Source organism: Salvelinus fontinalis, unplaced genomic scaffold (assembly GCF_029448725.1).
Source record: "Salvelinus fontinalis isolate EN_2023a unplaced genomic scaffold, ASM2944872v1 scaffold_0393, whole genome shotgun sequence".
Classification (NCBI taxonomy): domain Eukaryota; kingdom Metazoa; phylum Chordata; class Actinopteri; order Salmoniformes; family Salmonidae; genus Salvelinus; species Salvelinus fontinalis.
Genome location: NW_026600602.1, coordinates 70,022 through 82,846, shown reverse-complemented (window position 1 = coordinate 82,846; position 12,825 = coordinate 70,022). Strand labels below are relative to the sequence as shown.

At 41.7% G+C, this 12,825-nt stretch overlaps 1 protein-coding gene across 1 annotated transcript; it reads left to right on the top strand.

Annotated features, from left to right (window-relative positions):
* The first annotated feature begins 3,965 nt into the window (after positions 1-3,965).
* Positions 3,966-12,223, top strand: LOC129845864 (zinc finger protein 391-like). The gene is made up of 2 exons (XM_055913788.1): positions 3,966-4,837; positions 11,309-12,223. The coding sequence occupies exons 1-2, from the start codon at positions 4,210-4,212 to the stop codon at positions 12,154-12,156; spliced, it is 1,476 nt and encodes a 491-aa protein (XP_055769763.1). The 5' UTR covers positions 3,966-4,209; the 3' UTR covers positions 12,157-12,223.
* Positions 12,224-12,825: the final 602 nt, after the last annotated feature.

Sequence of the window (12,825 nt, the reverse complement as noted above, 5' to 3'; positions counted from 1 at the left end):
GGTGTAACAATACATCATATAGATGTATATAATGAACAGACTTGGTCTATACTGCTCCTACATGGTGTAACAATACATCATGTAGATGTATATAATGAACAGATTAGGTCTATACTGCTCCTACATGGTGTAACAATACATCATGTAGATGTATATAATGAACAGACTAGGTCTATACTGCTCCTACATGGTGTAACAATACATCATCTAGATGTATATAATGAACAGACTAGGTCTATACTGCTCCTACATGGTGTAACAATACATCATGTAGATGTATATAATGAACAGACTAGGTCTATACTGCTCCTACATGGTGTAACAATACATCATCTAGATGTATATAATGAACAGACTAGGTCTATACTGCTCCTACATGGTGTAACAATACATCATATAGATGTATATAATGAACAGACTAGGTCTAAAATTTAGTTCAGGGTCACTTAGAAATCTCCTTTGAAAGAAAAGCACAATTTTGTAAACAGTGTTTGTGCTTTCTTGTTCTTTAACATGAAGGCTTGATTCGCGCAGTATCTGAACAGTAGATGTGTTTTGAACTCTCATTTATTTGGTCTGCAATCTGAGGTCCAGTTAACTCTAATGAACGTATCTTCTGTAGCAGAGGTAACTCTGGGTCTTCCTTTCCTGTTGCGTTCCTCATGAGAGCCACCTTGTCACAACACAACTGATTGGCTCAAACGCATTAGGAAGGACAGAAATTCCACAAATTAACTTTTAACAAGGCACACCTGTTAATTGAAATGAATTCCAGGTGACTACCTCATGAAGCTGGTTGAGAGAATGCCAAGAGTGTGCAAAGCTGTCATCAAGGCAAAGGGTGACTGCTTTGAAGAATCTCAAATCAAATCAAATCAAGTTTATTTTATATAGCCCTTCGTACATCAGCTAATATCTCGAAGTGCTGTACAGAAACCCAGCCTAAAACCCCAAACAGCAAGCAATGCAGGTGTAGAAGCATAAAATATATAAAATATATTTTGATTTGATTAACCCTTTTTTGGTTACGACATGATTCCATATGTGTTATTTCATAGTTTGTCTTCACTATTATTCTCCAATGTAGAAAATAGTAAAAATAATGAAAAACCCTTGAATGAGTAGGTGTGTCCAAACTTTTGACTGGTACTGTATGTAAATGTGATATTTCAGTTGTTGTTTTTGTTACATTTGAAACATTTATAAAAACCTGATTTTGCTTTGTCATTATGGGGTATTGTGATGTCATTATGGGGTATTGTGATGTCATTATGGGGTATTGTGTGTAGAATGATGAGGGTAAAATATTGATTTAATCCATTTTAGAATAACGTAACAAAATGTGGAAAAAGTGAAGGGGTCTGAATACTTTCCAAATGCGCTGTATATATAGGGGCAGTACTTAGTGATATCACTTCATGGAAACAGGAGGTACAAATATATAACTTAGGTTCACAATATCAACATTCAATGTATCAAAATATGACCAAGCTGGAAGTGTAAACGCCAGCCCAGCCACAATCCTAGAGGTTCACTGATGATCAACCTCCTCCTTCACATCTGACTCCTGATGATCAACCTCCTCCTTCACATCTGACTCCTGATGATCAACCTCCTCCTTCACATCTGACTCCTGATGATCAACCTCCTCCTTCACATCTGACTCCTGATGATCAACCTCCTCCTTCACATCTGATTCCTGATGATCAACCTCCTCCTTCACATCTGACTCCTGATGATCAACCTCCTCCTTCACATCAGACTCCTGATTATCAACCTCATCTTTCACATCTGACTCCTGATGATCAACCTCCTCCTTCACATCTGACTCCTGATGATCAACCTCCTCCTTCACATCTGACTCCTGATGATCAACCTCCTCCTTCACATCTGACTCCTGATGGTCAACCTCCTCCTTCACATCTGACTACAGTGATCAATCCAGAGCGTCTTCTTTTTGGGGGATCCCGATGGACATCCAATAGGCCGTCATCACCACAACAAGTTAATTGTCATTCAGGTTATCAATGGGAAGAGCATTAGCAATGGATTTACATTCGCAGGTGCACAGGGAGAAACCCCATTTTAAAAAACTCAGTCGATCTCAATCTGCGGAAAAACTTTTGGAAGTCTTTATCAAAGTCTGTGGCCTGTGATGTTGGGACAAATGATGAGTCCCTTATTATACAAGAGACAAAATCCACAAATTCTACAGCACAACGGCTGAGTCATGTCTTCAGTGTAAAACTAACAATGACTCAATAATCCTTCTGGGAATGTTATGATGTCATAAAGTTATGGGCGGAGTTAGAAAGTTGGCTGTCAGAAGTACAGTTATACAATGTTAAATTACTTTTAATGTGTCTGTCTGTATATTTCAAAACATGACATTTGAGGGTGCAGTGAGATACCCCAGAGTTGGACGATACTTTTCTCATAAATCATCTTAAATATTATACATAATTAAACCTGGAAATCAACCAATCAACCAATCCTCCGTTGTAAATTCAAAAGAAAGGTCAAATGCTTTATTATCCAAAAGTTTAAAGTGACGGAGAGAAATAAAATGGTGCTGATGCGGGCGCTTGAGATCGGGGTGTGTTCTAGTGGGTCTGGGCAGGTGTGACGTAGTTAATGGAGATGGAGGTGTGTTCTAGTGGGTCTGGGCAGGTGTGATGTAGTTAATGGAGATGGAGGTGTGTTCTAGTGGGTCTGGGCAGGTGTGATGTAGTTAATGGAGATGGAGGTGTGTTCTAGTGGGTCTGGACAGGTGTGATGTAGTTAATGGAGATGGAGGTGTGTTCTAGTGGGTCTGGGCAGGTGTGATGTAGTTAATGGAGATGGAGGTGTGTTCTAGTGGGTCTGGGCAGGTGTGATGTAGTTAATGGAGATGGAGGTGTGTTGTAGTGGGTCTGGGCAGGTGTGATGTAGTTAATGGAGATGGAGGTGTGTTCTAGTGGTTCTGGGCAGGTGTGATGTAGTTAATGGAGATGGAGTTGTGTTGTAGTGGCTCCGGGCAGGTGTGGTGTAGTTAATGTTTCTATGATGTTGTTTGTATGTGTATGTTTTGTATTGTTTATAAAATATTAAATAAAATATGAAAACATTTCCAATGCAAAATGCAAAATAACACCTCACAGTTCTATTTTTGGAGTTAGTTAAATTAACCTGGAAAATGACTCAATGTCCCCCTCTGGTGGCGAGGAAGTATAATACACCTAAACTAACAAAACCGGGCTAATAAACTGGCTGGTGTTCATGAATTTATAAAACATGTACTTTATACATTTGTCATAAATGACCTGCATTGATGAGACACACAGTGTGGATGAACGATCAGTAGTCGACAGGGTAAAAATAGCATTCCTAAAGAAGATGCATTTTCCAGTTAGATACCAACTTGAAAGAGGGAACTTTAGCATAAAACCCACATGGAAAACTGAGATTTGGCAAATAACATATAAAGAGGCTTATTTGACGCCAAACCAACAACAGTAGTTACTAAAACATAAATTGCTAATGTATGATTTAAAAGGTGGATTTTATGATGTAATGTCAACTTTATATATTTCTATTCCGGGACTATTCCATTTTGAACTCACCCACAGCAATTCTCCATAAATCTGCTGTGGATTACCCAGAAACCCGAAATAAATTAATACATATGTGATAATTCAAAAACATAACTGGTTGTGTTTATAGGGAACCAGATCGTGAACACAACTAAGTTACTAAGTCTTTAGCCACACTGTATTGTTACACTGGTGAGTAAAAACTCATGCTTCCTACGCTAACTTTTTGTCTGAACATTATAATATATATTTTACGTCACACTAGCGTCATTGTCTTAAAGTCGCACATCTCCATCGCAGTCAGAGGTTCAGACTGAGCGTCACCGACTCCAGTCAGCAGATATCGGTGTGCGATTATAAGGCAATGCTGTTAGTGTGACGTATAATCTAGTGGACGGAACGTTTCTTTCAGCAGCAGCAACTGTTAGTCCGCCACCTCGGTAGCTTGCTAGCCAAAATAGCCGAACCCATAAAGCTCTTTAGACGCTTTAGTGTATATTAGCCACTGTATTTTAAACCCTTGTCTGTCGTCTAGTTAGTTAGTTATCCTATTTAATTTCATATTTACGGTGTTGTTATTATTCAGCTAGCGGGCTGGTTAAGTTAGCATTAGCCTAGCTAGCTAACATCTCCGACCATGAGTTCACTAAATTACTCTCTTCCTGCTGAAGAAGAGACGGTCTGTTGGACGGAGAAAGAAGCTATCATCAAAGAGGAGGAGGAAGAGAAGGATGTTACAATACAAAAACAAGCAGAGGGTGAGGTTGTTACCCTGAAAGAAGAAGATAAAGACGTTACAGTGAAAGAAGAGGCGTTCAGAGTGAAAGAGGAGGAGGGTGTTACAGTAAAAGATGAGGAGGTTTCAGTTTTTGAAGTGAAAGCGGAGGAGGGGGAGAATACGGTCAAATCAGAAGAAGAGGAGGAGGAAGAGGAGACTGTTACAATACAAAAACAAGTAGAGGGTGAGGTTGTTACCCTGAAAGAAGAAGAGAAAGACGTTTCAGTGAAAGAAGAGGAAGACGTTACAGTGAAAGAAGAGGCGTTCAGAGTGAAAGAGGAGGAGGGTGTTACAGTAAAAGATGAGGAGGTTTCAGTTTTTGAAGTGAAAGCGGAGGAGGGGGAGAATACGGTCAAATCGGAAGAAGAGGAGGAAGAAACTGGATATCTGGGCCCGTTTTCCCAAACGCAATTTAAGGCATCCAGTGGTTCTAAAGATGAACTTAGCCATACGATGGTTTTGAGAAACCGGGCCGTGATTACCACTGGTAAGTACTGTCTTAAATACAGAGGTACAAACTCTGCAGTTGTTGAGCTGATGTTTGGTGTTAAAAGGGAAATCTGCAATTGCTACATCCATATTTTGACTTTTAAATGATTTATTTATAGCCATTGATTCTTGGATAATATAACACATGCCTCATGAGCTTAGTTCAACTGTTGTACCCCATCAGAACCCAAAATAAGCTTTTTTTACTCCAATGTTTAGAAACAATGTAAATCAACAGCCTCAACATGGTTAACTATAATGTTGATATCATGGATGGTCAGTCCTTGCATCCATAGGTCTGTCTATGAATTTGAGAGTAGTTAAATGTCTCCAGACCCATCATCATCTTATTAGCAAAACAGTGGTGGAATGACTGCTTTGTTGTTGTTTCAACTTCAGATTGGTTGATTGATGTGTGGCTTTTTTAAAGGGACAACCTAGTATTTAAACAGCAACAAAATGGCTGCCCAGAGACTTGGTTTGGTAAACAGCTGAGGGATGGGGGCTGGAGAAATGTAACCACTCTCAAATTCATTGAGAAAGCTATTGTAGCAACCGTAACCCAACACCTTGCAATCTCGTCAAGAAGTTCAGACATCTTGGCGTAACAGTTATAAGGTGTTGGCTTGACAGTCGCTGGACCCAGGTTTGAGTCCAGATCAGGGCAACCCCCTGAATTCACTACACTATGAATACAAGGACTGGCCATCCATGATATCATAATGATAGTTTTACCAGGTTTCTAGGATATATAGTATATTCTAGAATTCATCCATGATGTCATAGTGATAGTTTAACCAGGTTTCTAGGATATATAGTATATTCTAGTATTCATCCATGATGTCATAGTGATAGTTTAACCAGGTTTCTAGGATATATAGTATATTCTAGAATTCATCCATGATGTCATAATGATAGTTTAACCAGGTTTCTAGGCTATATCGTATATTCTAGAATTGCCAGTGTAGATTTCCTGTGGAGGCTAATTATTAGAGCTGTTAAGTCATTGTATAATATTCAGCCAATTTTTTTTACCTAGATGCAATTACATTCATGAATTGGTTTGAAACCTTTGTTTTAAACCCTTCTCAAAGTTGGTGCCTTGACAGATTTGTAAAAAATGGTTTGTCATGAAACACTATTTACTTATTTATTTAAATGTAACCTTTATTTAATTAGGCAAGTCAGTTAAGAACAAATTCTTATTTACAATGACTGCCTACACCGGACGATGCTGGGCCAATTGTGCGCTGCCCTATGGGACTCCCAATCACGGTCGGTTGTAATACAGCCTGGATTTGATCCAGGGTGTCTGTAGTGGCGCCTCAAGCACTGAGATGCAGTGTCCGCTGCGCCACTCGGGAGCCCCAAAATCATGTTCTAGTGCTGTCCCCAACTAAAATACATCTTGGTCAACCAAGAGTCATCTGTTCTTTCTACCAATCGCCCCATGTGTTTTTATAAAATCTATATGTACTGAACTTGTCTGATGCTTTAAGCACGCTGTTTGATTAAATAATTAAGACACACAAATGACTCGGAGTCATAACTAGAGGGAGCCGGTCGTCAACATAACCTGACCAGAGGGAGCCGGTCGTCAACATAACCTGACCAAAGGGAGCCGCTCGTCAACATAACCCGACCAGAGGGAGCCGCTCGTCAACATAACCTGACCAGAGGGAGCCGGTCGTCAACATAACCTGACCAGAGGGAGCCGCTCGTCAACACAACCCGACCAGAGGGAGCCGGTCGTCAACATAACCCGACCAGAGGGAGCCGGTCGTCAACATAACCCGACCAGAGGGAGCCGGTCGTCAACATAACCCGACCAGAGGGAGCCGGTCGTCAACATAACCCGACCAGAGGGAGCCGGTCGTCAACACCACCCGACCAGAGGGAGCCGGTCGTCAACACCACCCGACCAGAGGGAGCCGGTCGTCAACACCACCCGACCAGAGGGAGCCGCTCGTCAACATAACCTGACCGGAGGGAGCCGCTCGTCAACATAACCCGACCAGAGGGAGCCGCTCGTCAACATAACCTGACCGGAGGGAGCCGGTCGTCAACATAACCTGACCGGAGGGAGCCGCTCGTCAACATAACCCGACCAGAGGGAGCCGCCCCTCCGCTGCTGGACTTCGTAAATTCTGCCGTTCTGCTACTTAAGTTTTCAGTAGTAAACTAATAGTCTACAGATAGATAGACTATTTCAAACAAAAGACAATTAATAAATTGACAAAACTGACGCATCTTGTAGGGTCAAGTCTGGGTGGTCTGCAGGGGGCTGTTTCATTTAGTATCCGTTTGGGTCGGCATGGGGAATGATTGTATTTCCCCATAGTATGTTGTACCGAAGTTGAGTGACTGAAAGGAAGTGTAACTTTGATTATAATTGCACTTCCCTGAAGGAGGGAAATGAGGTACAACACCTGTTTGTCCCCGCCCTTTCCTGTGTCGGTGAAGAGCGGTATTAAAGAGCAGAATAAATCCAAGCCTCTCATCACCTGTGGGTGGTGGGGCTTCCAGCAAGGCGTGGATTTGATCGTATGTTGTACCTAGTTTCCCTCCTTCAGGGAACAGTAGTTATAGTCATAACGTTACGCTTGTCATATGATGAACTTCAACTTAAATACGGGATAATGCTGTCGGACAATTTTTTTGTATTCTGAAATGCACTCCACCCACTTATCATTTAGTGGCTCCTTATGTTACGCTGGGAAAACCGTTTTCATGTTCTAGTCCCACTCAACATGCCTCAGAGAACTCTTTTGTCCCACCTCCCACACATGCGGTGACCTCACCTAGCATAACTGGTGCCTCCAGAGATCTCTCTTATCGTCACTCAATGCCTAGGTTTACCTCCACTGTTCTCACACCCTACCATACCCCTGTCTGTACATTATGCCTTGAATCTATCCTACCACGCCTAGAAATCCCTTTTATTCTGTTCCCAACGTACTAGACGACCAGTTCTGATAGATGGGGGGGGGGGCAATCAATTCACATATGGTGTCCAGGGCACAGCTGGGAGCTGAGGGTGGTCTATAACAGTCTATAACAGGTATTTGTAGTTGTCCACATATTCTAAGTCAGAGCCGTCCAGAGTAGTGATGTTGGACAGGCGGGCAGGTGCAGGCAACGATTGGTTGAAGAGGTTGTTCTTATTCTCCATGGACTTTACAGTGTCCCAGAACTTATTTGAGTTTGTGTTGCAGGAAGCAAATTTCTGCTTGAAAAAAGCTAGCCTTGGCTTTTCTAACTGCCTGTGTATATTGGTTTCTAGCTTCCCTGAAAAGTTGCATATCACGGGGGCTGTTCGATGCTAATGCAGAACGCCATAAGATGTTTTTCTGTTGGTTAAGGGCAGTCAGGTCAGGAGAGAACCAAGGGCTATATCTGTTCCTGGTTCTAAATTTCTTGAATGGGGCATGCTTATTCAAGATGGTGAGGAAGGCATTTAAAAAAAATATCCTGACGGGATGAGATCAATATCCTTCCAGGATACCTCGGCCAGGTCGATTAGAAAGGCCTGCTCGCTGAAGTGTTTCAGGGAGCGTTTGACAGTGATGAGTGGAGGTCGTTTGACCGCTGCCCCATTACGGATGCAGGCAATGAGGCAGTGATCGCAGAGATCTTGGTTGAAAACAGCAGAGGTGTATTTAGAGGGCAAGTTGGTTAGGATGATATCTATGAGGGTTCCCGTGTTTACGGAATTGGGGTGGTACCTGGTAGGTTCATTGATAATTTGTGTGAGATTGAGGGCATCAAGCTTAGATTGTAGGATGGCTGGGGTGTTAAGCATGTTCCAATTTAGGTCGCCTAGCAGCACGAGCTCTGAAGATAGATGGGGGGCAATCAGTTCACATATGGTGTCCAGAGCACAGCTGGGGGCAGAGGGTGGTCTATAGCAGGCGGCAACGGTGAGAGACTTGTTTTTAGAGAGGTGGATTTTTAAAAGTAGAAGTTCAAATTGTTTGGGAACAGACCTGGATAGTAAAACAGAACTCTGCAGGCAATCTTTGCAGTAGATTGCAACACCGCCCCCTTTGGCCGTTCTATCTTGTCTGAAAATCTTGTAGTTAGGGATGAAAATGTCCGAATTTTTGGTGGTCTTCCTAAGCCAGGATTCAGACACGGCTAAAACATCCTTAGTTGGCAGAGTGTGCTAAAGCAGTGAACAAAACAAACTTAGGGGGGAGGCTTCTAATGTTAACATGCATGAAACCAAGGCTATTACGGTTACAGAAGTCATCAAAAGAGAGCGCCTGGGGAATAGGAGTGGAGCTAGGTACTGCAGGGCCTGGGTTCACCTCTACATCACCAGAGGAACAGAGGAGGAGTAGGATAAGGGTACGGTTAAAAGCTATGAGAATTGGTCGTCTAGAACGTCTAGAACAGAGAGTAAAAGGAAGTTTCTGGGGGCGATAAAATAGCTTCAAGGAATAATGTACAGACAAAGGTATGGTAGGATGTGAATACAGTGGAGGTAAACCTAGGTATTGAGTGATGATGAGAGAGATATTGTCTCTAGAAACATCATTTAAACCAGGTGATGTCATCGCATATCTGGGTGGTGGAACTGAAAGGTTGGATATGGTATAGTGAGCAGGGCTAGAGGCTCTACAGTGAAATAAGCCAATAAACACTAACCAGAACAGCAATGAACAAGGCATATTTACATTAAGGAGAGGCATGCTTAATCGAGTGATCATAAGGGTCCAGTGAGTAGAGGTTGGTTGGGGTCACGGCGATCCAGACAGCTGGCCGGGTAGCTGGCTATCGGTAGCAAGATAGCATAGGATGGAGGTCTATTTTTAGTCACCTCGTGCGTTTCCGTCGGTAGATTAGTGGGGTTCCGTGTGGTAGAGGGGATCAATCCGATTGGCAAAATAGATATAGTCACCCAAGAAAAATTGTCCGATATACTTATTCAGATAGCAGCCGATAAGACAGCTAACAATTTGCGGGCCCCAGATGAGCGTTCAGGTAACGTTGCGATGGAGGTGCCAGTTGGATAACTCCCTCGGGCAGATAACGTCGGTAGTCAGTCGTGAAGGCCTGGTGGGGCTCCGCATTTGTAGTAAAAAAAAAAAAGGGGTCCGGATAGGTGATTGTAGCCCGGGAATGGCTGATGGAACTCTTCAGCTGGCTAGCTCCGGAATAATTTAAGTTTGCTCCGGGATCGACGTAAGCCAATAGTCACAGGGTTTGCAGCTAGCTAGCTGTGAAATCAAGGTGTAAATGTCCAGAGCTTGCGGATGAAATCCGGGGATATTGAGAAAATCGGTCCGGTATGTTCTGGTCTGAGTCGCGTTGTACAAAAGTGCCGATAGATTATCGAGCTAAAGGAATAGCTGTTGACCACAAAACGTGGGTAGCTGAAATACTAACGTTAGCCAGTAAACCGGCTAACTTCTGGGTAGCTTCAGGTTAGCTTCTGGATAGTTTCTGGTTAACTTCTGGGTAGCTTCTGGCTAGTTTCTGGCTAGCTTCTGGTTAGCTTCTATTGTGGATTTTCAGATTTGAGGTAAATAATACTTTTTTTTGTGTAATTGGTGAGGCGGGTTGCAGGAAAGCTTTTTGTAGTTGAGTTCTAATAAAATATATAAAAGATATGCGAAGAAAGGTGTAAAAATATATATATATATATATATATATATATATATATATATATATATATATATATATATATATATATATATATATATATATATATATATATATACAGGACACGACAATACTAGGACAAAATGACTTCTGAACTGCTATGCCATCTTGGGAAGATTTTTTTTTGACATTGACTAAGATACAGTAGAATAGGATAGAATATAGTATATACATATGAGATGCCATCTTGTAAGAAAGAGTATTAATATTAAGCAGGACATTCAAACGAGCCTTACAATTATAATCCAAAGTAGTGTGAAATGTACTCATAAGCAACCTGGAAATGGAGGTTACTCCCCTGAGTTTTCACCCATTCCCATTCAGAATACATTGTGAAAAACTAAAATCTTTGCTCACCATTTTTGCTCCAGGCAGATATACTACATCCATAACTAGTGGTTTCCTCATTACCAGATATAGTGCATCCATAATTAGTGGTTTCCTCATTAGTAGGGAGGAGTTTCTACAATCAAATTGCATTTGCATCGCCCTCGTGCCGCAATTTTAGCAACACGGAAAGGGGCCTATATTGGAGACCAAAAGTCGTCTGGCACACTGCTTAGAGTTTCAACAACATGAATAACTTATTTCTAGCCTACAATCTTAGATGTTACTACTAATGTGAAAACATGACAATATATGACTATTCTTGCTCCTTTTAAGACAAATGTCAAATCATTACATTCATTACAGACGTCAATTATTGTACAACATCATTGTTACGCTGTTGGCATCACCTTTTACAGTGGATTTCTGCTGTTGTGGGCCTTTAACCATCTGTATGACTTTGTCATTCACACAGGAAAGAGACGTGACTGTCCTGGATCCTCTGGGGAGCCTCAACAACCTCATGATGCTGACGAGGCAGAGAAGAGTCTCTCCAGATCAGAACTCCTCAAGAAACACCAGCAGAGATCCACAGGGAAGAGAACTCACTGCTGCTCTGACTGTGGGAAGAGATTCACCTCATCAGGCATTAAAATTCATCAGAGAACACACACAGGAGAGAAACCTTATAGTTGTGGTCAATGTGGAAAGAGTTTTAGTCAATCTGGAGAGCTGACAGTGCACCAGAGAATACACACAGGAGAGAAACCTTATAGCTGTGATCAATGTGGGAAGAGTTTTACTACATCTGGCTCTTTGACTCTACACCAGAGAACACACACAGGAGAGAAACCTTACAGCTGTGATCAATGTGGGAAGTGTTTTACTACATCTAACCATCTGACTCTACACCAGAGAACACACACAGGAGAGAAATCTTATAGCTGTGGTCAATGTGGGAAGAGTTTTATTCAATCTGGCCATCTGACTGTACACCAGAGAATACACACAGGAGAGAAATCTTATAGCTGTGATCAATGTGGGAAGAGTTTTAGTCAATCTGGAGAGCTGACAGTGCACCAGAGAATACACACAGGAGAGAAACCTTATAGCTGTGATCAATGTGGGAAGAGTTTTAGTCAATCTGGAGAGCTGACAGTGCACCAGAGAATACACACAGGAGAGAAACCTTATAGCTGTGTTCAATGTGGGAAGAGTTTTACTACATCTGGCTCTTTGACTCTACACCAGAGAACTCACACAGGAGAGAAATCTTATAGCTGTGGTCAATGTGGGAAGTGTTTACTACATCTAACCATCTGACTCGACACCAGAGAACACACACAGGAGAGAAACCTTACAGCTGTGATCAATGTGGGAAGTGTTTTACTACATCTAACCATCTGACTCGACACCAGAGAACACACACAGGAGAGAAACCTTACAGCTGTGATCAATGTGGGAAGTGTTTTACTACATCTAACCATCTGACTCGACACCAGAGAACACACACAGGAGAGAAATCTTATAGCTGTGGTCAATGTGGGAAGAGTTTTATTCAATCTGGCCATCTGACTGTACACCAGAGAATACACACAGGAGAGAAACCTCATAGCTGTGATCAATGTGGGAAGAGATACACTGATAAAAGATATCTGATCAAACATCAGAAAATACATGGAGTTGTTTCATGATATCAATGAATTAATGTCACAATGTAGATGTTCTCTCAATGTTCTCTTAACATTTTAGTAGGAGTATTTTAATGATGTCACAGTGTAGAATGTTTTAACATTGAAGTAGGAGTATTTTAATGATATCACAATGTAGGATGTTTTAACATTGTAGTAGGAGTATTTTAATGATGTCACAATGTAGAATGTTTTATCATTGTAGTAGGAGTATTTTAATGATGTCACAATGTAGAACCCTAAACGTTTGTTCCCTGTTCTATTGATTTCAACATGATATGGATATTAGCCTCAGGGGGAA